The sequence below is a fragment of the Astatotilapia calliptera genome, chromosome 13 (assembly GCF_964374335.1).
Source record: "Astatotilapia calliptera chromosome 13, fAstCal68.1, whole genome shotgun sequence".
NCBI lineage: Eukaryota > Metazoa > Chordata > Actinopteri > Cichliformes > Cichlidae > Astatotilapia > Astatotilapia calliptera.
In genome coordinates, this window is record NC_137434.1 from 32,537,435 (window position 1) to 32,563,539 (window position 26,105).

The following is a 26,105-nucleotide window of genomic DNA, read 5'->3' on the forward strand; positions in this document are numbered from 1 at the left end:
GCCGATCATACGATCATTAAACTGCAGTTTGTGACCCAACGGGGCTCACCTGTCTCAGGTAAAGTCTCTGATTGAGCCGGTCTCCACGTTGGGGGGCATCTACAGTGTTGGGGAGTAATGGAATACAAAATATGAGTAACTGTATTCTGTTACGTCTGTGAAGGTTCTCAGTCATCCAGGTCATCGTAGTCAAAGGAGCTTGCAAAGAAAAGCGTCTGGACTTCTTTAAGTTGCTTGAAGACTTCACAAGCGCATGGCACAACACAGAAGAGCCACCTCCACAGGACAAGACTCAGCAGTCCATCTGCATCTTAAGGTCAAAGGTCACTCTTTCGAGGATGCCAATGTTCACATTTTGGACAGAGAGGACAGATGGTTTGAAAGAGGAGTGAAAGAAGCCATCTATGTCCACTGTGAGCGACCATCTTTGAACAGAGGCGGGGGTTTACGACACCAACTCTCTGCCATCTATAATCCACTTTTGAGATCCCTTCCCAGACGCCTTAACGCCCACTCACATCCTGGGCCATCTGACCTCAGGAATTCGCATGATAAGGTGGGGCCAGGTTTCACAATGAACACACCCGAAACTCTGGCTGATTGGGACCCACGCCCAGTTTCCCACCTTGGCTCAGGCGATTTGAGGATCATCAGGGGGTCCTTTTGTCCCTCTGTGGGGGGTCTCTCCCACTAGGTTTATATCTGGGACTCTCCACCATTTGACCTTAGAACTGAAGAGGCTTCTCGGATGAGAGGTGAAACGTCTTCAAGCAACTTAAAGAAGTCCAGACGCTTTTCTTTGCAAGCTCCTTTGACTGTATTCTGTTACAGTTACCATTTAAATAGGTGATAATTAGAATGCAGTTACTTTGTTAAAATAAATGGATTACATAGTGGTCGTTTCCTTTTTCAAGTGTTAGGCTGTGCCCTATGGAACGCCAGGACTGCCATCATGAATTAATTAAATACACCATTAAATAATTAAATGTGGCAATAATTAATTAAAATTGGAAATAATTAATTAAAAATGTTTTTGACACATTTAATTAATTATTGACACATTTAACTAATTACTTGTTTATTTCATATTTTAATTAATTATTGTCACATTTAAATAATTATTTAATGGTGTATTTAATTAATTCATTTTGGCACAGTTGACTCCTTCTGGTCTCACCAGGTCTCAGCCATTTTATCTGTCAGCCTCACCCATCAAACTCAGGGGGCGGGGTTAACGCTGATCGAGTCAAAACCATTGCTTTGGCCTGGTGGCCATTGTTTCTAGCACACAACAACCAGCATGTGGAAGCTAACAGAACTGAACTTTGAAAAACCCTGTGTGTGTGTCACCAAATACCGTTTTAATATTTTTTTAGCCGAGAATGTAGTGGTTTAATCTTCATGTGTCTGGTCGGTTTGTCAAGATACAGCCTCTTTGCAAAAGTGCTTCGATGATTTTGGAGATGTCTGCCCAGTCTCACGGCAAAGCGTGGGATAGACCCACTCGCCTCGCAATCGAGCTTTCATTACCACCGACAAAGCGCAGGCCCCGGTACACAGCTGTAGTAACCCCCGCTGGCTTCTTTTACTGAGGTTATATTTATCTGTGTTTTATTTCCTGATGTTCTTATGTGTCCTACGTGTTTCAGTCGCCAATTCTGAATTATAACTAACATTAAAAACATGTTTAAGGAGGAGAGAGAGCAAATAAATCTGTTTAACAGCTGATCTTTGGGTTTTTGTTCAGTAATCAGCGTGACCTGTGTATAAACACATAAAAGAGATAACGTTGGTGTTTCCGTCATGTACTGCTGGCTTTAACTGTACAAAGGTTGTTCGACACTATGAAACACATACAGACTTCATGATGTTCGGCTAATATTTTTATTGTGAATATTAATCATGAGGGTAAACGGCCCTGTACACCACGGAGCGAGGTCAGCATGTCCACGATATCTTCAGCTCTATGAGTTAACCCATCAAACTAATCTGTCATCTACGAATATGTCACGGGTCATATCAATATGATTTTACAGGAACTCATCCTTATTACTGCCTACTATTCCAGAGACGTGAAAATCTACAGCATAAAGAACAAAAAAATATAGCAGTCTAACGCAACACTGTAACAGAGATGAACGCGTCAGTTTGTCGCAGATCAAAGTGGAATGAAAGTGATTGGTTGAACAAGTGTTCATGATCTGTGTTTTCTGCATTTTCATCAGCGTTTAACCCGAGTTCCCAACCGGTCAGCTGGTGGGTAACAGGCATCTCCAAAAACATTAGAGTACTTTTGCAAATATCTGACGTCTTGATGAATCAAGCAGATATTTGAAGTTTACACAGAAACATTCTCACATGAAAATCTCTTAAAAGTTTATTTTGTGACCCAGAAAGAGTAATATTTCAAACTCTGCCACTCTGTGTTCCTCCGCCACTGCCTCGTTTGAGTTTTGGACGAAATGGATTCTGGGATATTGCATTTCGTCAATATGCAAAAACTGAGCGAGAGGGGGTGCTATTGTGTGTGTGTGTGTGTGGATAATAGCAAACACTGAAATACAGTTTTTGCACGCAGCAATGAATTTTGTTCACTCAAATTCAGCTTTTAAATTTAAATTTCTCCTCAAAATGCAACACTTGCACCTGCAAACTTTTTTTTATGTGCGCTCAATTTTTTTTTACGTGCGCTCAGAGTAGTGCCACAAAAATAACGCCATATTCGTCGCGTCACTCTCTGATTGCTTAAATAGGGATAATGTTATAGCCAATATAATGCAAACTCCACTATTTTTTTAAATTAGAGAAATCTCGTTCTAAACTTGGTTCTGTTTGGAGACTTAATATTGACGGTATTATAACTGATGAACCCCGAAAAGTCTCCACCTATTGCTCCAATCTTTATAAAAATTTATACAAGTCAGAGTTTGATGAGAGTGCTGCTCTGAACTTTATGGAACAAATCCCTGATGTGCGAACAGTTAAAGAAGATCAGATGAGTTTCTGTGATAGGCCGATATCTATTAGTGAAGTGCTACCTGCTATTCGACGTCTTAAACTTAATAAATCCCCAGGAACCGATGGCTTAACCTCTGAATTTTACATTACTTTTGCAGATCAACTGGCTCCATTTCTTCTTAATATATACATTGAAAGTCTTATAAATCAGTCTCTTCCCCCCACTTTACCACAAGGTCTGTTAACCCTAATCCCAAAGCCAAAGAAAGATCCCACTTATATTGACAATTGGAGGCCAATTTGCCTCCTTAATAATGATTATAAGATCCTAGCTCAGATCTTTGCCAAAAGACTGAAAACTGTTTTGAATGATATTATTGATGAAACTCAGTCTGGCTTTATGGCTAACAGACACATATCCAACAACATTAGACTTGTTTTTGACCTAATTGATTATGCAGATTTGTGTAGGGATGATAGCTTTATCTTATTTGTAGATTTCTGCAAAGTGTTTGATACGATTGAACATGGTTTCATTTTTCAGGCTTTGGACAAATTTGGCTTTGGTCCTTATTTTCAGAATGCAATTAAAACAATGTACAAAAATTTAAATTGCTCCATCAAACTACAAGCAGGTACATCACCTAGGTTTAACTTGAACCGCGGTATCAGGCAAGGCTGCCCCATCTCCCCATACTTATTTCTCATCTGTGCTCAACTCCTCTCTGATTATATTAAAGGCAGTCCTCTGAAAGGTATAACAATTGCGGATGAAGAAATATTCATTAGTCAACTTGCTGATGATACCACTCTCTTTTTAAAAAATGCTTCACAGGTGCAGATGGCTATTAACACAATTAATGCCTTTTCTTTAGCTTCAGGACTCCACCTAAACATTGGCAAATGTGAACTGCTTGCCCTTAGAAATTGTACCAGTCTATCTATTGCTGGCATCCCAGTGAAAGAGTCTGTCACTTACCTTGGTATAGTCATTAATAAAAATCAATCCACCAGGTGCTCCCTTAATTTCACTCCAATTTTGGACAAAACACAACAAAAGCTAAATGCTTGGCTGCAGCGGGATTTATCTATTAAAGGGAGAGTTTTACTCACGAAAGCAGAGGGTTTATCTCGTCTAACTCATGCTGCTTTATCTCTTGATGTAAATAAAGAAACCCTGGCAGATATTGACAGACATCTTTATAATTTCATATGGAAGAATAGAATTCATTATATTAAAAGATCAGTTTTATCCAGCTCATACCAACATGGTGGAGTAGGGCTGCTCAATTAATCGAATTTTAATCACGATTACGATCTGGGCTTTCAACGATCATTAAAAATGACTGAGCCGATTATTAGCCCCTCCCTCATTTATCCGCGACACCTTAAAGGCCGGTCCGTGAAAATATTGTCGGGCATAAACCGTCCGTGGCGCAAAAAAGGTTGGAGACCGCTGATTAAGAGGACCCGAGGGAAGCTCGGAAAGCTCGGAAAGCTAAGCAGGAGTTATTTGGAGAGGAGAGTGACTGCCGCTGGTTGAAAAGAGAGTTTAAAAAAAAAAACTTCAGTGGTGTTGCACACTATTTTATATTATTTTTTTAAAGTCATTGTTAACCCTTTAAAGCCGGTCAGAGCAGCACGCTCCGTGTTGTGTAACTATTTTTAAATCCCTGTAGAACCTGAACCGTGTAAGCTAGCGCAATAATTTGTTTTGCATATGAAACCAGAGGAGTTGTACTTACATCTGATGCCATCAGCTTGTCCTCGGTCACGGTTTCGTTCCACATATAGCTTTGCAAAAATTGCATAAAAAGCGCTTGCAGGAACAAAAACATAATATTCCAGAAACAGGCTTTGCCGATCCGATCAGCTGTTCCCACAGTGAAATGATGCACATGCTGTTTTCTTTGCAAATTTGCATCATAGGATTGTTTTTTGTTTTTCCTGCAGTATATAAAAATTGCTGTATCTCCAAAATAAAACTATGAAGACACTTAAAATAAATTTCCTGTGGTGGTGTCAGGCGCAGTGGCCCGTGGAAATGGAATGAACTCAAGTGCAGATTCAAAACCGGAGGCCAGGGGTGAAGTGTAACGAAACGAGATTTTATTTTACAATGTTCAAAAGCTAACAGAAAGTGCAGACTAGAATCAATGAACATAAACTAGATGTCTGAGGCGAGAGAAAATACTGTGATGATAACTAGATGGCAGGGATATGGAGTGCAGGTACTGGGCAGGGGAAACTGTGGCGGGCCAGGGCACTGAAACAGAGGAGAGAGCAGTCAGGGGAATCCCACAGAAGGTTGCGAGTGAGTCTTAGGATAGTGCACTGATCTGTCTTACAAACTTGCAGGTGAGGGTTGCGTGGAGAGGGGAGGCAGGAGAGGTCCAGGTGGGTGCTGCATGCAATGCAGGGAGGCAGGCAGGAAAGAGTGGCAGCTCCGACACGGAGAGTGATTTCCGGCGGCAGCAAACTGGTATCCAGGAGAGCTTGGTAGGTGGGGTTCCGAGGCTGACGAGAAAAACAGAGATACGATTAATACGTATGATGAGTCACCAATGAATTGACGTGAGGCCGAGAACTGACTAAAGTTGGCAGATAATCTGGCGACGACCAGTTGAGTGCGCCGGTCATAAATACTGCTGGTATGATTGCCATCAGGTGAGGAACAACAAAGACTCCACCCAGTGGGGAGGAGCTGATGCTGTGGAAAACCACCCAGACCACGACAGGTGGGAAACTATTTTTTGCAACTTTATTGTATTTAAAGTTTTGAGGGATAAACCTCTTAAATTTCTCCAAGTAGAAATATATGTAAACAAAACAAAAGCGATTTTCAATTTTTTTTGTAGTTTATTGCACATTTTTGCAATTTATGTAATTACTATGGACTTAATGCATACATATTATTAAAATATGGGCTATAACAGTTGTATTGATGTATAGCAACTTGAAATGCTCCCACAAATGGCACTACAGCATGTAAAAAAAAAAATATAAGCTCTGGTGGACTTGGTTCTATGGTAGGACTTAAAGGGTTAAATAAATATCGTCAAATAATCGTGATCTCAATTTCAGTGAAAATAATCGTGATTATCATTTTTGCCATAATCGAGCAGCCCTATGGTGGAGTAAACTTTCTTGACTTCTCCTCATTAAACAATGTGTTTAAAATAAACTGGATTAAACAATTTTTCAGTAACCCAACCTCAATTTGGAACTTTATTCCCAATTATATTTTCTCAAAAATTGGTGGTCTTAACTTTCTTTTGCTTTGTAATTACAATATCGATAAAATCCCTTTAAAACTATCCAACTTTCATAAACAAATGCTTCTTTCCTGGTCATTGATTTATAAACACAACTTTTCTCCACATAGATACTATATTTGGAACAATAGAGAGATTTTATACAAACATAAGTCTGTGTTTATAAGTAAGTGGTTTGATAATGGGATTCATCGTGTTTCACAACTTATAAATCCAGCTGGAGGTTTACTCTCTTACTCAGAATTTTTGAATACATATGGTCTTCCTGTTCCACCAAAGGAAAGTTTGATGCTATCCCTGCTGGGGTCTTAATGTTGTTTAGAAATCCTGTTGTTAATGATTTGACCCCTTTACCACTGGATCCTGCTGTTACTTATGTTGGTCAGGTGTGGTTCCCCTCTGTAAGGAGGAAAAACAACCGTGAAATACGAACTCTGTTTCAAAAAGACAGAACTTGTGTCCCAACGGCTGTCGCCTACTGGAATAACTTATACCAGGACCTGGAATGGGAGAAGATTTGGACCTTACCGTTGAAATTTCTATTAAATAACAAAGTAAAGGAAATATCTTTTAATGTTATTCATCGTTTTTACCCAACCAGATCTTTTCTTGTACGTTATAAAAAGGACATTGATGTTAACTGTACATGTTGTAATTGTGTGAAGGAAGATATTTCTCATTTATTTTGGTCATGCTCATACACGAATCTTTTCTGGCAAGAATTTTGTGTTTTTGTTGTTTCCTTTATCCTTTCTGAGTTCTCTCTTTGTTACGAGAAAATATTGTTTGGTTTCTTTAACGACCCCATGCACAGGGCAAACAAATTTTATTTGATTAATTTATTGATATTATTGGCTAAATTTCATATACATAAGTCGAAATTTTCTAACGCAAAACCATCCTTTCAGTGCTTTTTAACTGAAACCAAACAATATGTTAAAACCATACAACATTCTCAAAATCTAAAAGCTGTCAAAACCATAAACTTATGTTCCCTGTTCAATATCATCTGATTCTTTAATAGACTGTGTCTATTTTGTTTTTGTATACGAACCCCCTGACATTGTGTTTGCTATTTTGTATTTGTATATTTGTATTTTGTGATTTGTCAATAAAGCGTATTCAAAAAAAAAAAGGGGGGGGGGGCTGCAGATAGGATACAGGGATACAGCCACAGAGATTAAAATGTGACGCCATTTCCGGAGTAAAACCGCAAAGGATTCTGGGAACGAGTGGCAAGCGGTACTAGCGCACGCAGGCTTTCACATGAAAACAGTCACACCGCGATAAAAAGAAACACATGGCAAGAAGCTGTTGTATTATTAACTGCAATAGCCGGTCGCATGACAGCTACGGGAAGCCGACGGGTAAAGAGATCGGTTGTTATCGGATTCAGTTGTGGAAGAGAAATTGTTTAAGCCACGTTTCCGAAGTAACAAAGAGGTGACGGATGGTCTGGATTGCAGCCATTCCAAGACCAAATATAACGTCCCAGAACACTCCAGCTCACATGTTAGTCTGCTCCAAGCATTCCCACAAAGGTCAGTCTGCTGTTGTAGTTAATACGTAATTTATCACAACATAACTGTTGATGTAGGTTACAAATAAGTCTCATATTGATTTGAATTGAATTCGTTGCTATGCTGCTTTGTTCGTGGTGGCTTTGCGGGCTAATGTTTGCCAATTTTTTGATGTGTATTGTAGGAAAACCAGCCTACAAAATGCAGGAATGCAATCCAGACTGGGCCCCTCTATCAGCCTGGGTTTAAAGCTGCTACCACAGCCAGATTTGATCGGTTAAGAGAGAGAGCGAGATCCAAACAGCCACGAAACGTCTGCATATATGTGCCCAAGTGTTGTATTGAAGCAAGCAAGTGATGAATAACTGTTTTCCAGTATGTTGGAGGTTTTTCATTATTGATTTGTTTTTCACCGAAGCAGCTAATAAAGCACGATGAAATACAATGTTGCCTCTTTCTTGTAAGATTCTATAACAGAATGAAACAATAATGCCAGTTAAAAATAAAGACAATAATTGAATGAATTACAAAACACTTTTTTTTCCTATTAGATCTGAAAATGTTGTGTAACACTACAACCTGAAACGACAAATAGATGCGTTGGCCTGTAACAACAGCTGTGAGATGGAATCGTCCAAATCACCAAAGTAAACTGGGCCTCATGTTGTGAGTGTATGCACTCACGCTTAGGACCATATAATAATAAATATGTGCGTGATGAAAGTTGTGCAGCACACTAACATCCTTACTCCGGGATTAAAACCACAGAATTAATGGTTACCGGTGCTGGAAATACTAGTGTTTGATGCAGTGTTATGATTTAGTTGCCACTTGTACCCACAATGCAATGCGCGAAAGTCACGTGGTCTGTCAATCTCTATTCCTGCATCTTTTGGGATCTTACAAAGCTTCAAACGACGCGTCGACTATTAAATTCGTCGTCGACGATTTTGATAGTCGACGTAATCATAGCTAGTTCAAGTTCAAATTTTATTCGCCACATGCAGTGGCATGAACTAGTTGACTAATCGTGGCAGCCCTAGTTACCAATTACTTGTTGGGCCATGTAATCTGTAGTGGAATACATTTTACACTGGTCATCTATGATGAGTGAAAACCCTGTGACGGTCTCAGTTATGGTCAGTGTGGAACCCCCCCCCCCCCCCCCCCCCCTTCTTTGTTTTGCTCTGTAACTTTGCACTGTCCTCTTTCTGCTGTAACAAAACTAATTTCCCACGTGTGCGACTAATAAAGCTTATCTTATACCTGTGGGTCCTCCAGTCACATGTTCAAGGTGAGCACAGGTGAATGAGTGAGTGAAGATCGGATCAAAGCACATCAGAGTGGACCTGATGAGCCTGTGTTGCTTTAAAGCTCAGAAATTTGCTGCACATGTCCAATAAAAATGTTTTCATGGCGCAGGTGGCCAGGTTACAGCCCCTCAGATGAGACCAGCAGGAAAATAACCAAGTACATTTACTGAAGTACTTCCCTCAAATTTAACATACCTGTAATTTCTGCGTGATGCTGCTTCCTGTTTCTACTGTATTTCTGATGCAGATATTGTGGTTTATACTCTAAACTATTTGGAGTACAGATAATCACCAAGTATAAGTTATGCACAGCTGCTGGATGTAAGAAATGTACACATCAATAATTATGATGCATTAGTAACATGTATATGTTTGTAATGTGGAGCATGTTTGTTTCACGTCTGTGCTGTTATAAGTTTTACTTCAGTAAAAGTCTAAAAACTTTCTTCCCACACAGACTCTGTTTAATCTGCAACTCCACATGTCTCATGATCAGGCTGCACATCTTATTTCTGATTGGTGTAACAGGTATGTGTCACATCTGATGGTTTTCAGGTGTGTCCTGGATCCTGGTTCTTTCTGCTTGGAGTAAGGTAAGAGGATGGGAACCTATACGGAAGTGCGCGTGCATGCCGGAAAAACATGAAGTCAATTATAGTCAAAGTCAGTAAATTGCTGTGTTTTTAAAGAGTCACAACTACATTTTACTTTCTGTTTGTAGTAATTTTAAACATATTTGAATGATTTTTATTGCCAATTAAAACATTTTAAAGTGTGAATATTCCACTTTTTTCTCTCCAAATGTTAGCTTACCATTTTAACGTTTTGTGGTCATTCGATTTGCCCGTTTCTAAGCTCAAAAAGGAGCTTTAATGCATTTGATTTTTTCCCTTTCAAGTCAATTTCTGGTTGATTATTTTTAATGATTTATTTATTCTTTGCATTGTTTGCCTGAATATAAAAATTCAGTTTTGTATTTTTTTTTTTACTGCTTTTTATTTCATTGAATTCTTTGATGTTGTTTTGATGATCAAGCCTGCAATCGGCTGATTGGCCGATGGTCTGTCAGCTGTTTGTTCTGTGCTGGATAAATAAAGTTTGGTTGAAGTGAAGGACCAGTGCTTTTGTTTGTTTTTGTTTCCTGTCTGTAAACAACATAAATTAAAAATAAGTTGAAATTCGTCTGGGAGCTCTGTCAGTCTGATGCTAACTGAAAACATCTGGGGGAACATCTGTCCTCATAGGTGAGCTGATTGGCTGCTGAAGCAGATGTGCAGGTTCACAGAAGCTCATTCAGATGAAAATATGAATTCACATCTGTGGGAAAGATGAACAGCAGTATGAACGCGTGAATAAAATTCCTTTGATCGGTAATTTGAATCCATAAACCAAGTTTTCTTTGTATGATGAAATTTACTTTCTAAGGTTCTGTGTTTAAGAAGAGCTTGTTTTCTAAATGTTAATACTTGAAAAATATGGAGATGAAAAAAATAAAAAGATTCAAAATGTAAAATAAAAAAAAAAGAACACCCAAACTTGGTAAACGAAAAATGAAAAAACAGTGAATTCATCAAAATGAATAAATGAAATAAGTTTATATATAAAAAAGAAGGAATATTACAAGTAAAACTGCCTGCAGCGCACAGCTGAAAACATCTGGAGCTGCTTAATTCAAACATGTTGCTGCCTCCATCCATCGACCCATCATCCACCCATCACTCATCATCCTTTATCCTCCGCTGATGTTGGTGGCAGCAGGTTGAGCAGGGACTCCAGATGTTCTCCTCCTCAGCGACACCTCCGGGCCCTCCTGTGGAATCTGAGGCGCTCCCAGACCAGATGAAGGGGTTTGAGGTCTCCCCTGAGGTCTTCCCCCGGTTAGGCACGTTGCTGCAACAAATTCATGTTGAAGAATCAGAAGTATGATTTCAGGTGCTGAGATGGGTTCTGATTCTGTGAGTGGGTGCAGCTGGAACTTTGAGCTTCGGGCTCCTGTCTGTGTGATTATAATATGTTGCTGCCGCTGCTCCGGGGACAGACGGGGGACTCGGGTGGTTTTGGCGATTCTCTGGCTCTCTCCGGTCCTCGGAGCTCGGTATCATCAGGTTGAAGGTGTTTTGTTGCTGGGGAAGAATCCAGTTCTTCCTCACCTCCCTGCAGCCTCACCCCCACTGTTATACTCAAACTCAGCCAATCAAAAAAAATCACTCCATATATCACTAGGCAGACGTCCACGCTGGCAGCCAATCGGATTGGGCGGCTCGGGAAAGGGCGCAGGGAGCTGAGACAGACCGAGTGACAGCGTCTGAGTCCCGGGGAGGAACATCAGGGAATCTCCGTGGAAAAGCCCCGCAACGCGGTCAAGATGCCTAACAAAACCAAGAAGGAAAAGGTAATATCCGCGTCACTGGCGTGCCCGGGGCATTTTTCCACTGAGATCCGGTGTGGCGGGTGTTTTTTTTTCTGCTGCTGGAGACTTCAGCCGTTTTATTTCACCGAGCTAATGGCTAGCTCACCTGCTAGCTGTTAGCTGGGGCCCAGCTAGGAGAGGACCGCTAAGCTAACGGCTAGCCGCGAGTCTGTGCTCGGCGCCCGCCGCGGACACGCTTCGTTTAACCGCACACCTGCTGAGTGTTTGAGCGGACACTTAGCAGGGATATTAGCGTGGAGCTGACCGCCGTGATTAGCCGTGTTCTGTTGCCGGAGCTCCGGGAAGAGTCGCTGGCTGTGCCTGAATTATTGATGCAGGGCTCGGCTGAAGAAGAGCGTCTGAGGCGCTAACAGCGGTTAGCCGTTAACTGAGACCACACGATGACCGGTAGATGTCCCGCTGGATGCTGCGATTCCTTGGCTCACAGCGCAGTCTGAGTCCACCTCACACACCCATATAAATACCGGATTAAAGCGATTTGTTTAATGATGCAGCGCTCAGGGCTGATCAGTCATTGATCGTAATGTTTTTTTGTTGCATATACTATTATATATTGTACATATATTTATTAGTTTCAGATTTAGCCATTTGTATATTTTTCCTGTTTACATTATTGTATTTTGCACAACTCTGTTGCTTGTGAAGCTCGCACACAAGAATTTCACTCGCATGTGCTGTACCAATGTACCTGCACATGTGATGTGACAATAAAAGTGATTTGATTTGATTTGATGTTTATAAGCCAGCACTTGTGTTCGGTTCAGCGGATTGTTATCGATTATTTGTTTAGTCTGTAAACTTGAATGGAGCAGCAAGAAAACCAAAAACTGCTGATAAGTAACGGCCACAGTTATTGATTATTGATGATCTTCTCTCTGTGACTCACTGATTAATCGGCTGCTTCCGATGTCCGAATTTTTATTCTTTATTTAAACTGAAAATAATTTTTAAAAAAGGAGGTTCGAAGTCACATCTATGTAATGTAAACGACTCGCTCTATAAATCATACAAAAAACTTAAAACGTAAATTATCATTTAAATTAAAAAGAAAGAAAGATGAAAACAGAAAAGTGTACATATATACGTATAAAAATATAAATATATTTAGAGGGGAAAAAAACATCATAAAACAATTGGAAACATAGAAAATCAGAATTTGACATCCAAAACATAAATATACAGCTTTAAAATCAGAATCATGTAAATATATAAAACCAAATAAAAACTCTAAGATGCACAAAACCTAATGAAAAATAAAGACTTTCTAAAAAGTAAATATTAGAAGACTAAAAAATGGAAAATCATTTAAAAAGATGATGATGATAATAAATCAAACTTAGGCAGAGATCAGCTACTTTTAAGCTGAAAGGATTTGGCTCGGTGCTGATTTCCTGTCTTCGGGTGACATGCCTGCAGACGTCCTCACGCTGTGGTGACGCGCACATGGCTGTTGTGACAAACACGGCTGAGATCGCGTGTTAAATATGTGCAATGAGAATGAAGGATTGCTCTGCAGGTGAGAGGGTTCACCTGTGGGAGCACACCTGCAGCAGGTAAGCACATGGTCCCTCCTGCTAGCCCTCAATGTCTACGTGTATTTAAAATTGAGAGGTGGGCAACGACGCCAGGGGTGGGGTGTACACCCTGATGGTAATTTGGATGCCGTGTAGCATGCCCACCCCCAAGATCCTATATGTATGTGTAATGAGAGTGTGAGTAATGTGAATGTCTAAGTTGTGGGATAACATTGAGGCAGAGGCAGCCAGAAGGGGACAGAGGGGGGGGGGATGCCTCCCCTGCACCCTGGTGACGCACCCCTACTCCAAGGCCCTGCATTTGTGGGTGATTGTGGTGGAGCGGGAAGAGGGAGGCAGCTGGAGATGGGGAGGGAAGGAAGGAAGCTCCCCCACTGACCCCAGTAGGCACCCCCATACTCCGCGACCCGCCAGGGAAAGGGGGCCCAGGCCCATCCGGACCGGGGCCCAGTTCAGCAGCACCACCCGGCCCCACAGAGCCCGGGGCAGTCCACCCAACCCGTCTCCTTTCTTCAGGAACTCACTCTGCAGGAGGGGGAGATACAGGAGAGGTGGAGGGAGAACTCAGCCTGGGCATCTGTTGTCTTGTGTAGTCTGGGAGATGAGTGGATGACAGGGTGGGTGCAGTTTTCTCTGTGGTGAGAAAAGGAGGAGACCCCAGACCCCAGTCGGAAGGCGCATGTGGGAGGGACTTCTGCTCGAGTCCCAACCAATCACAGCCACGTCCTCTTTATTGGACGCTCTGTGTGTGTCACGCTCAGCCGGGATGTTAAAAATAATAAATGCTTTCTTCCAGGCAGCAGTCACGTGACCCATCCTAAAGAAATGCTGGCCAATCAGAGTTTCCGACGTGTACGCTAAGACTCGATAAACGCCAACCAGCGCTTCTCCTCCGAGTGAACCAGAGCAGCAGCACAGGCTTCACGCTTTCGGAGTGCTTATTTTGACCTTTTGATCCTACTTCAGGTTCCAGGGCGAGTTACTCGGCTCACTGTGCCGTGTTTGATTTGTTTTTATGACTTTCAGTCTTTTTACGTATTACTGTACGAAGCGCATGTATCACAGGCAAGGTTTATCATCAGGGAGGTGGGAACTTTAGCGCACTGACAGTGAAATCACAACAGCTCCTCCATATTTTTACTTTAGTTTTCCAACTTCACAAAATCATTCCAGATAGACTTTCACAATAAGGTCTGTGTGAGCCGCTCAAAGCTCCCTCTGCTCTCTCGGCCAACTCCTCCTCCTAGCCCCCCCCCCGCTCCAGCAGGTCGCAGAGAATGGGGGTGAGAGAAGACTCCAAACCTCCCTCCGCCTGCTCATTGTAGTGTTGATGCATGTGTGTTCTAAGGTGCATTTAAAACCCAGGAGGGCATGGAGCTACCTGCCAGAGAGCGGGTTACATCATCACGCCATAACCCCCGCCGGGCTGACACTGATGCAGAATAGAAACAAAAATGTTGGGCTGTGACGCTTCCTCCTCTTCCTCGGTGCTCAGTAAACGTTTCATGTTTCAGCTCAGCTGATTTTCCTCGGCTCTGGTGTGAGTTTGTTCTCACAAAAATCAAAACAAGATCAGCTGATTTATGTTTTTCTCTGTGTGGGAACAGGAAACGACCAAATCTGCCAAAAGCAGCACGAAGAACAGCAGCAGCAACAGCGGCGGCGGCGGGAAGGATGTGACCCCGGAGAACTCGGATGAGGTGAGTGCCGATTTGGTCACATGGCAGCGAGGAGCTGATATGAAAGGTTCCACTTTAAAAAGTCGAGCTGAAGCTCTGCCTGTAGTGATTATATGCAGAGTAATAAAGGTGAAAGTAAATATACTCAAGTACTCCCCCTGCCGGCTGCAGGTATCCCTGCTAGAAATGGTAAATGGCCTGCATTTGTATAGCGCTTTTCTAGTCCCTAAGGACCCCAAAGCGCTTCACACTACATTCAGTCATTCACCCATTCACACACACATTCACACACTGGCGATGGCAGCTACATTGTAGCCACAGCTGCCCTGGGGCGCACTGACAGAGGCGAGGCTGCCGGACACTGGCGCCACCGGGCCCTCTGACCACCACCAGTAGGCAAACATGGGGTTGGTATCTTGCCCAAGGATATTTGGCATGCAGCCAGGAGGCAGCCTGGGATCGAACCACCGACCTTCTGATTAGTGGCTGACTTGCTCTGCCACCTGAGCTACAGCCACCCCAGAAACAGACAGAGGGTTAAAATACAGCAGCTTCATCAGGTTGTGTGAAGTCAAAGCCTGCCTTCAGTTTTCAGGCCCCTATTCTGTGGAAGCAGCTGCCAGTTTGGATTCAGGAGACAGACACTGCAGCTGTGTCCAAATTCAGGGGCCGCATCCTCCTGAGGACCTGGCCTTCTCGGTCTACGTGGGCCACAGGGCCGTGCAGAGGTTTAAAGGGGCGGGTGCTCAAGCCCCTCTAGCCCCCCCTCTGCACGTGCCTGGTGGGCCGGGTCCTCCGAAGGCCGGAAGTGCGAGGCTGTGAAATGTGACTTCAGATTAACGTCCCGGCTGTCTCGGTGGAGTTTAATAAACTCGTCCGTCTGCTCCTTGCTGGCGTAAACTCTCGGCTGTCTCACACTTCTGTTTAATCAGTTTTCTGTTTGACGTTTTTTCAGCTGTGTGAAAACTATAACTTTAATCTCAGCCAAACCGATTTACTCAGGAACAAATCAAACACTGAAAAAAGCCAAACAACAACATTTTTAAGTTATCCGAGTGACTCATAAATCATGGTTAACCTGAGTAGTGAAGACCACGGAGGGTTTGAAAATGATGTGCACTGAATCATTAGTCATTATTAATCTCTGTCTCTCTTCCACATCATGTCTTTATCTTGTCTTCCTCCCCTCACCCTAACCGGTTTCTCAGATGGCCCCGCCCCTCCCTGAGCCTGGAGGTTTCTTCCTGTTAAAAGTTTTTTCTTTCCACTGGCACCAAAGCGCTCGCTTACAGAGGGTCACATAATCGTTGGGTTTTCTCTGTTATTAACACAACAGCATCAACTTCCGGCAATTTCCATGCCGTAAAGAACCAACTTTCCGTCTCCGTGTACATCCCTAACTGTGATGGGTGGAAACACTGTCTCAATAAGCCATTGGTTATGCAAAACCCAGGCTGTGGCTTTGGGCGTGGCTACTACAACATCTTCCTGCTATCAGGGTCTTCACTGTACCATCACAAAGAGGTTTTGTTGCCTCGTGAAGGAAACAGTTTTTAATGTGAGTCCTTGTTGACACAAAACGTCATCAGAGGCTGAGCAGTTTTGGGTTCTTTTTCTAACTTGAATGCTCTTTTCGTTGTTGTTTTTTGCTGTCTACTTGGTATATTTGTATCCTTTTCCTAATTTTTGTTTCCAACACTTCGACATGACCCCAAGGCCCGCTTCCACGGACTACTTCCCCGAGGAAATGCTCCGTGGACACGGAAATCGAAAAACTCACAATAACAAGGTAACCAGGAGGGGATAAAAGAAGAGTGGGGTGAGAGCCAGACTAAAGAGGGAGACACACAAACAACGAGCGCTCCCGTCCATTATCCTCGCTAATGTGCGGTCTCGCCGCTCCAAGCTGGACGAGCTGCAAGCCTGCGTCAATCACCTGCATGGGTACAGAACTGCCTCCGTTCCGGCATTCACAGAATCGTGGTTAAACAACAGCGACGACAACAGCGCGCTGCACATTGATGGCTTTTCACCACCTCTTCGTCTGGACAGAGACCGCGAAGCAACATTGTGGCGGCGTGCGTCTGTATGTAAACAACAGCTGGTGCTCTACAGTCACTGAGGGAGAAGCTGTGCACGACAGACATCGAGCTCTGGCTGTTTCCCTGCGCCCCTACCACCTCCCCAGAGAATTCCCACAGCTTTTCATCATCCTGGTTTACATCCACCCCTAAGCTGATGCAGCCAAAGCCACAGAGTACTTCACCAACACTCTGTACAAACTGGAGCAGTTATCAACGGACTCTCCCAAGTTCATCCTGGGTGATTTCAACCACTGCTCCCCTGACAAGTCGCTTAAAGGATACCAACAGTATGTTTCATGCAGCACACGTCAGGGGAAGACTCTGGATAAATGCTACGGCTCTGTACCAGATTCATTTAAAGCTCCACTCCTCCGCCCTCTCGGCTCAGCAGACCACCACACCATCCTGCTGGCCCCTGCTCACACCCCAGTCATCAAGAGGATTAGAAAGGTCACCAAAACATCAAGCAGCGGACAGAGGAAAGTATCCTCACCCTACAAGGATGTTTCGAAGCCACTGACTGGGGCAGCCTTCTGTCTCCCTCTGATGACATCGACAATCAAGTCAACACGGTGACATCATACATCTCCTTCTGTGTCCTCAAAAACAGTCTCCATCTACCCCAACAACAAACCCTGCATCACCAACGAGCTCAAGGAAATCCTTTCATAAAAAAAAGAGGATTTTCTTCACCGGCTCTGCTCTGGATTAAAAATGGTAAATGGCCTGTATTTATATAGCGCTTTTACTAGTCCCTAAGGACCCCAAAGCGGTTTACATATCCAGTCATTCACACACACATTCACACACTGGTGATGGCAGCTACATTGTAGCCACAGCCACCCTGGGGCGCACTGACAGAGGCGAGGCGGCCGGACACTGGCGCCACCGAGCCCTCTGACCACCACCAGTAGGCTACGGGTGAAGTGTCTTGCCCAAGGACACAACGACAACGACTGTCCGAGCCGGGGCTCAGACCGGCAACCTTCCGATTACAAGGCGAACTCCTAACTCTTGAGCCACGATCGCCCCGGAGGTCGACGGGGAGGTCAAGAGGCCATAAAAACTGTAACTGGAGTATAAAAACACAGTTGAAACCAAATTCACCACAGGGGACCTCCGCTCAGCCTGGCAGGGCCTCAAAACCATGGCCTCTGTGAACGCTGCGGTCACCACCCCCAGAACCATCCAGGTGGAGGGCAGCAACCCCTCCTCCCTCCCTGACGACCTCAACGCTTTCTACACCAGGTTTGAGACGGACAACATCACCCAGCTTGAGGAGTCCAGATCCTCAGTCAAACCTGGCAGCTCTGCACTCACCTTCAGGACTGAGGACGTGGTGAGAGCCCTCAGGAGGACGAGGGAGAGGAGCTCAAGCGGCCCTGACAACATCAGCAGTCGAGTTGTGAGGCACTGTGCAGGGCAACTAGGAACTGTGTTCTGGACTCTATTTCAACCCTCAGTCGACAGTCACACCGTCCCCCAGCTGTGGAAACACTCCAGTCATCCTCATCCCCAAAAGAAACAACACAAAGTCTCTGAATGATCTTCATCCTGTGGCCCTCACCTCCCTGGTGATGAAGGCCATGGAGAAGATCATAAAACAGCACATCGTAAGAGCAACTGGTTAAATATGCTGACGACACAGTTCTCCTGTCACTGCTGTCAGGCCCTCACAGCACCACGGGCCCGCTCTGCAGGAGTTTGTAGAGTGGTGTGACAGCTCCAAACTTGAACTGAAGGTGAGCAAAACCAAAGAGATGGTGGTGACCTTCTCCAGTAGGCAGAGGGATCTGGCTGCTTCAGTCACCACCACCATCCACAGGAAACCAGTGGCGGTAGTTGAGGAGTACAAATACCTGGGAACCATCTTTGACAACCTCCTGAAATTCTCTGCCAACACAGAGGAGATTCTCAGGAGGTGCCACCAACGGCTACACCTCCTTATAACTCAACTGCTTTGGAGTCAGCACCCCCATCATGATGACTTTTTACTATGCCTTCCTGGAAAGCATCATGACCTCCATCAGCTGCTGGTTCCCCTCCCTCAGCCTTCATACAGGAACAGACTGCAGCACACTGCATCAGTGTGCTCTACAGTCATTGGCCTGTCATTGGAACTCTGGCAGGTTTTCAGCCAACAGGTCCTTAGACAGGCAGCCAAAATCATCAACGACCCCTCTCACATTCTTCACCCCGCATTTCAATGGCTCCCCTCTGGGCGACGCCTCCGCTGCATTTCCTGCAGGACTGAGAGGAGGAGGAGCGCCACCTTTGTCCCCACAGCCACTCTGCTTTTTAACTCCAGCAGATAAGAACATTTCCCACAACAGAAACTACACTCTTCTTATTCTACCGACACTTCATTCACTTTTAGTCACTTTAATTTTAAAACTGTGTAATTGTAAAACTGTATATACTGTATATTCTATGTATTTATTATTTCACTCTTATTGCCTGTTCTTATTGTCCTTATCTTCAACGTTATGCTGCACTGTTGTTGGTTAATTGCCCCTTGGGGATAAGTAAAGTCTTCTGATTCTGAGACATTCCTCGCCACCACACGCCACCCATCAGTACCATGATGTAGACACGTGGTATCAAACGGCCCTCAGAGGCTCATTCAGGGGAGCAGGTACAGCAGGTCATCTGATAATCAGAACGTTGGTGGTTTGATCCCTGGCTGCACCAGTCTGTGCCACAGTGGCCTTGAGCAGGATGCTGAACTCGGAGCTGCATTGTGAGTGTTATATAGAAACCGCACACTCAGGGAGTGTTTAAGAACCAGTCTGTTCAGAGCAACACAACTCTTCTGATTCTGTCTCCATGAAGCCTCTGTGACTCTCACCTGTGTGCACCTTTTCATCACTCTGATTTAGTGAGCGGCTGCTGCAGGTTCTTACTCCACTGCAGCTAACCTGAAAATAACTGGTATTGATAGTTGATCAATACAGCACAGAGGTCCAGAACGGGAAGTGCCATAGATTCAAGTCAGATATTGAATGGCTGGTGTTTGTTCATTAACATCAGCGACACAAACGGATAATTAAATATCGGCTCGCTGTTTCCTCTGAAACCTGTTTTATAACCTGTGCGTGTGTTATCAGTCCCAGCAGCAGAGCGGCAGTAAGCGTCCCAGTAACAGCACGCCGCCTCCCACCCAACTCAACAAGATCAAATACTCCGGAGGTCCTCAGCTGGTGAAGAAAGAGCGCCGCCAGAGCTCGTCCCGCTTCAGCCTGACCAAAAATAGAGAGTTACAGAAGCTGCCCGCCCTCAAAGGTAACACAGTTCCAGCTTAAACATAATGCAAACCCAAGTTAAACTCATCTTGAACCAGAACTAAACCTGGTAGTGTCACTCAAACCTGCTGCAGGAGGGGTCTCAGCTGACTGCAGCAGTGGAATCTGCTGACTGCAGCAGTGGAACCATTTACAGTAGAATCAGCCGACAGTAGAATCAGCCGACAGTAGAATCAGCTGACTGCAGCAGTAGAATCGGCTGACAGTAGAATCAACAGCGGTGGAATCAGCTGACAGTAGAATCAGCTGACAGTAGAATCAGCTGACTGCAGCAGTAGAATTCTCTGGCTGTAAATAGAACCAGGTGATTGGCTGTAAAGCATGTCAATGGTAGCGCATGTGCTTCATCAGTCGGTGGTTCTGGTTGGCTGGACCTTCATCACATTTGGTGAGATCACTGATGATGTCACCACCACTGTGTGTTGTGTGGTTGTTTTTGACTCCTCCCCTCTCAGACGCACCACCGATAGAGCGAGAGGATCTATTCGTGCAGAAGCTGCGTCAGTGCTGCGTGCTCTTCGACTTCATCAGCGACCCCCTCAGCGACCTCAAGTATAAGGAGGTGAAAAGGGCGGGGCTTAATGAGATGGTGGAGTACATCACGCACAACAGTGAAGTGGTGACTGAGTGCATCTACCCCGAGGCCGTCATCATGGTGAGAGAATGGTCTCCACCACAGAAGAACTACTTCTGGTTTGTTACTCTGTAATTAAAAAAAATAATTTTCTTTTCTTTTTTTGTTCAGTTTTCAGTCAACGTGTTCCGGACTCTTCCTCCGTCCTCCAACCCGACTGGAGCAGAGTTTGACCCTGAGGAGGACGAGCCCACGTTGGAGGCGGCGTGGCCTCACCTGCAGGTACTTCCTGTCTGTTAAAAGATGCAGTGTTTGTGGCATTTGTGAGCTAATGCTAAAAACTAGAACCATCAGCAGACACTTAGAAACCTCAGAAAACGAGAGCCAGGCATCACATGGAACCACAGAAGAAGAGAAGGAGAGGGAACCATAGACACATGAGCTTGGTAAACATTACTTCCTCTCTGGACGCTGCTCTGATTTCTTAAGCTAATCCACGCAGGAAGCAGTGAGCAGACCATAAACACAGTCAGTGACACTGCACAGTGTTCCAGCTCAGACCCAGACACACACTCAACAACATAGCTGTGCAGAGAGGACCTCTACACTGGAGACACCAGACAGTTCATAAAGACGGTCACTCTGAGGACGCCAATGTCCACATGTAGGACAGAGAAGATAGATGGTTTGAAAGAGGAGTGAAAGAAGCATCTATGTTCACTGTGAATGTCCATCTTTGAAAAGAGGGCGGGGCTTACGACACCAACTTTCTGCCATCTATAATCCAGTTTTGAGATCCTTCCCAGATAACTTAATGCCCACTCACATCCTGGGCCATCTGACCTCAGGAAATCACATGATAGGGTGGGGCCAGGTTTCACAGTGGGTTCACCTAGAGCAGGGTGATATGACCAAAAATATTTATCACAATATACATTTGAAAATTTGCGTAACGATATAACTGACGCTCCTCCTTGAATCGCTACCTTAACGTGGTGGAGGGGTTTGTGTGTCCCAGGGATTCAGGGGCTATGTTTTCTGGGGGCTTTTGCGCCCTGGTAGGGTCTCCCATGGCAAATTGGTCCTGGGTGAGGGACCAGACAAAGAGCGATTCAGAAGACCCTTATGAAAAGAATATCGAGGGAACAGTTTACCCTGCCCGGGATAGGGTTACCGGGGCCCTGCCCTGGAGCCAGGCCCGGGGAGGGTGCCCGAGGGCGAGCGTCTGGTGGCCGGGCCTTAGTCCATGGGGCCCGGCCGGGCACAGCCCGAAGAGGAGACATGGGCCAATCCTCCCGCAGGCCCACCACCCGCAGGAGGCGCCATAGGGGTCGGGTGCATTGTGTGACCCCCGGCTGCCAAGACTGGCAATAGGGACATGGAATGTCACCTCTCTGGTGGGGAAGGAGCCTGAGTTAGTGCGTGAGGTTGAGAGGTACCGGCTAGATATAGTCGGGCTCACCTCTACGCATGGCTTGGGCTCTGGAACCAGTCTCCTGGAGAGGGGCTGGACTCTGTCTCAGTCTGGAGTTGCCCCTGGTGAGAGGCGGCGGGCTGGAGTGGGTATTCTAATATCCCCTCGGCTTGCTGCCGGTACGTTGGGGTTTTTCCCGGTGGACGAGAGGGTTTGTTCCCTGCACCTTAGGGTCGGGGAACGGGTCCTGACTTTCATCTGTGCTTATGAGCCGAGTGGCAGTTCGGAGTACCCAGCCTTCTTAGAGTCCCTGGGGGGGTGCTGGAAGGTGCTCCACCTGGAGACTCTGTTGTCCTGCTGGGAGACTTCAATGCTCACATGGGTAACGACAGCGAGACCTGGAGGGGCGTGATTGAGAGGAACGGCCTCCCTGATCTGAACCCGAGCGGTGCTTTGTTATTGGACTTCTGTGCTAATCACAGTTTGGCCATAACGAACACCCTGTTCGAACATAAGAGTGTCCATAAGTGCACGTGGCACCAGGACGCTCTAGGCCGTAGGTCGATGATCGATTTTTGTAATCGTATCACCAGACCTACGACCATATGTTCTGGACACTCGGGTAAAGAGAGGGGCTGAGCTGTCAACTGATCACCACCTGGTGGTGAGTTGGATCAGGTGGCGGGGGAGGATGCTGGACAGACCTGGTGCACCTAAACGCGTAGTGAGGGTGTGCTGGGAACGTCTAGCAGAGGCCCCGGTCCGCGAGATCTTCAACGCACACCTCCGGCAGAGCTTCAACAGCATTCCGAGGGAGACTGGGGACATTGAGTCCGAATGGACCATGTTCAGCGTCTCCATTGCCGAAGCTGCTGCATTGAACTGCGGCCGCAAGGTGGTTGGTGCCTGCTGTGGTGGTAATCCCCGAACCAAATGGTGGACACCAGAGGTGTAGGGAGCCACCAGGCTGAAGAAGGAGTCCTATCGGGCTTGGTTAGCCTGTGGGACTCCGGAGGCAGCCGACAGGTATCGACAGGCCAAGCGGAATGCGGCTCAGGCAGTGGCTGAAGCAAAAACTCGGGTGTGGCCTCTCGGTTCGGAGAGGCCATGGAAAAAGACTTTCGGACTGCCTCAAAGAGATTCTGGCAAACCGTCAGGCGTCTCAGGAGGGGAAAGCGGTGCTCTCTACTTGCACTGTGTATAGTGCTGGCGGAGCGCTGCCGACGTCAACTGAGAAAATTGTCAGGCGGTGGAAGGAATACTTCGAGGACCTCCTTAATCCCACTGACACGTCTTCCGAGGAGGAAGCAGAGTCTGGGGATGAGGGGAATGACCCGCCAATTTCCGGGGGCGAGGTCACTGAGGCAGTTAAACAACTCCTTGGTGGCAGAGCCCCTGGTGTTGATGAGGTCCGCCCCGAGTTCCTGAAGGCTCTGGACGTTGTAGGGCTTTCCTGGTTGACACGCCTCTGCAATGTTGCGTGGAGATCAGGGGCAGTACATGTGGACTGGCAGACCGGGGTGGTGGTCCCCATCTTTAAGAAGGGGGACCGGAGGGTGTGTTCCAACTACAGGAGGATCACACTCCTCAGCCTCCGTGGGAAAGTCTATGCCAGGGTGCTGGAAAGGAGAGTTCGTCCGCTAGTCGAACCTCGGATACAGGAGGAACAATGCGGTTTTCGTCCTGGTCGCGGAACACTGGACCAGCTCTTTATCCTCTCCAGGATACTTGAGGGTGCATGGGAGTTTGCCCAACCAGTCTACATGTGTTTTGTGGATTTGGAGAAGGCATTCGACCGTGTCCCTCTGGGTTTCCTGTGGGAGGTGTTGCGGGAGTATGGGGTGTCTGGCCCATTGCTACGGGCCATTCGATCCCTATACAACCGTTGCAAGAGCTTTGTTCGCATTGCCGGCAATAAGTCGGACTCGTTCCCGGTGGGTGATGGGCTCCGCCAGGGCTGCCCTTTGTCTCAGGTTCTGTTCATAATTTTTATGGACAGGATTTCTAGGCGCAGCCAAGTGGCGGAGGGCTTTCGCTTTGGTGGCCTCAGAATCTCATCTCTGATTTTTGCGGATGATGTGGTTCTGTTGGCTTCATCGGGTGAGGGCCTCCAGCTCGCACTGGAACGGTTCGCAGCCGAGTGTGAAGCAGCGGGAATGAGGATCAGCACCTCCAAATCTGAGGCCATGGTTCTCAGCCGGAAAAGGGTGGAGTGCCCACTCCGGGTTGGGGATGAGTTCCTGCCCCAAGTGGAGGAGTTCAAGTATCTCGGGGTCTTGTTCGCGAGTGATGGGAGAAGGGAGCCGGAGATCGACAGACGGATTGGGGCTGCAGCTGCAGTAATGCGGACGCTGCACCGGTCCGTCGTGGTGAAGAGGGAGCTGAGTGTAAAAGTGAAGCTCTCAATTTACCGGTCGATCTACTTCCCTACCCTCACCTATGGCCATCACTGTGGGTAGTGACCGAAAGAACGAGATCGCGGATACAAGCGGCAGAAATGAGCTTCCTCCGAAGGGTGGCTGGCCTCTCCCTTAGAGATAGGGTGAGAAGTTCGGCCATCCGGGAGGGGCTCAGAGTAGAGCAGCTGCTGCTCCACATCGAAAGGAGTCAGCTGAGGTGGTTCGGGCATCTGACAAGGATGCCCCCTGGGCGCCTCCTGGGTGAGGTGTTCCAGGCATGTCCCACCGGGAGGAGGCCCCGGGGCAGACCCAGGACACGCTGGAGAGATTATATCTCTCGGCTGGCCTGGGAACGCCTTGGTGTTCCCCCGGATAAGCTGGAGGAGGTGGCTGGGGAGAGGGATGTCTGGGCCTCTTTGCTTAGGCTGCTGCCCCCGCGACCCGGTCTCAGATAAAGCGGATGAAGATGGATGGATGGATATAACTGACGATATAATTGACACTAGACAAAATACTTTACAATTCCACAACTTTATTAGTGCAAAAAACCCATCAGTGTATTTTCACTTAACCCTTTAAGACCTACCATAGAACCAAGTCCACCAGGATTGATTTTAAGTGCGCCATATTTTCCAAACAACACGGTAATAACGACGGCCCGCTAGCATGCTCTACCAAAAATAGTGCTTTGTTGTATATATGTGACGGATGAAAGCTAAACCAGTTCCACACCACTGAAGTTGCAGCATTTTTACAAACCAGTTCTGGTTCATCCGTTTCATTCAACGATCCGCTCTCGCTCTTCTCATTCTGCGTCACTGCCATGTGCGTATGTAAACAAAGGCACTGCGCATGTGCGTTTTACCCATATTCTATCGCCATATTTGATTTTCCTATCGTTGCCCAAAATTACACCGGTATTACCATGAACAGTATGATATAGCCCAGCCCAAGGTTCACCTGAAAATGTGGCTGATTGTGACCCACACCTGTTCACACCTTGGCTCGTGTGATTAGGCACAGGATTCATAGGGGGTCAGCGACCCTCTTGGGGGGGACACTCCCACAGGGCTTTAACCTGTGACCCTCCACCATTTGACCAAAGAACTGAAGAAGTTTCTCAGATGAAACTTAAAGAAGTCAAGATGCTTTTCCCCCCAAGCTCCTTGGACTACGATGACCTGGATGACTGAGAACCTTCACAGATGGATAAGGAGCTACAGCCTCCTGTGTCCCCATCCACCCAAAAGCCCCCCCCCCCCAAAAAAGAGTGGTGAAATGATCAGTTTTTACATTAGCTGTGATCATGTTTATTCCTGCTGTAAGGCTGAACATCCTGGTCTTTGCCAAAGCTGCACCTGTCAGAACATGACCTGTTTTTGTCCAAAGACCAACACGTGTGTGTGTGTGTGTGTGTGTGTGTGTGTGTGTGTGTGTGTGTGTGTGTGTGTGTGTGTTCACAGCTTGTGTATGAGTTCTTCCTTCGCTTCCTGGAGTCTCCGGACTTCCAGCCAAACATCGCCAAAAAATACATCGACCAAAAGTTTGTACTGTTGGTAAGACGTCAGCTGTTAGTGTTGGTGTCAGAGTTCAGGTGTGGCAGGTGTGACCTGTGGACCTC

At 46.0% G+C, this 26,105-nt stretch overlaps 1 protein-coding gene and 1 long non-coding RNA gene across 2 annotated transcripts in view; one reads left to right on the plus strand and one right to left on the minus strand.

The window, feature by feature from the left end:
• Window positions 1-5,045: 5,045 nt before the first annotated feature.
• Window positions 5,046-5,438, minus strand: LOC145419578 (uncharacterized). Its single transcript, XR_013900870.1, has 2 exons — window positions 5,307-5,438; window positions 5,046-5,224 (listed from the first exon to the last, which is right to left on the minus strand). It is a non-coding gene; the product is annotated as an uncharacterized LOC145419578 (long non-coding RNA).
• A 5,702-nt stretch (window positions 5,439-11,140) lies between these two features.
• ppp2r5d (protein phosphatase 2, regulatory subunit B', delta) overlaps window positions 11,141-26,105 on the plus strand; it is a 32,257-nt gene continuing 17,292 nt past the window's right edge. The window contains exons 1-6 of the mRNA XM_026189789.2: window positions 11,141-11,458; window positions 14,640-14,732; window positions 19,903-20,077; window positions 20,553-20,752; window positions 20,843-20,953; window positions 25,948-26,040. Of these exons, the coding sequence (XP_026045574.2) occupies window positions 11,432-11,458; window positions 14,640-14,732; window positions 19,903-20,077; window positions 20,553-20,752; window positions 20,843-20,953; window positions 25,948-26,040 (699 nt within the window). The 5' untranslated portion in view covers window positions 11,141-11,431. The remainder of the gene's footprint in view (window positions 11,459-14,639; window positions 14,733-19,902; window positions 20,078-20,552; window positions 20,753-20,842; window positions 20,954-25,947; window positions 26,041-26,105) is intronic.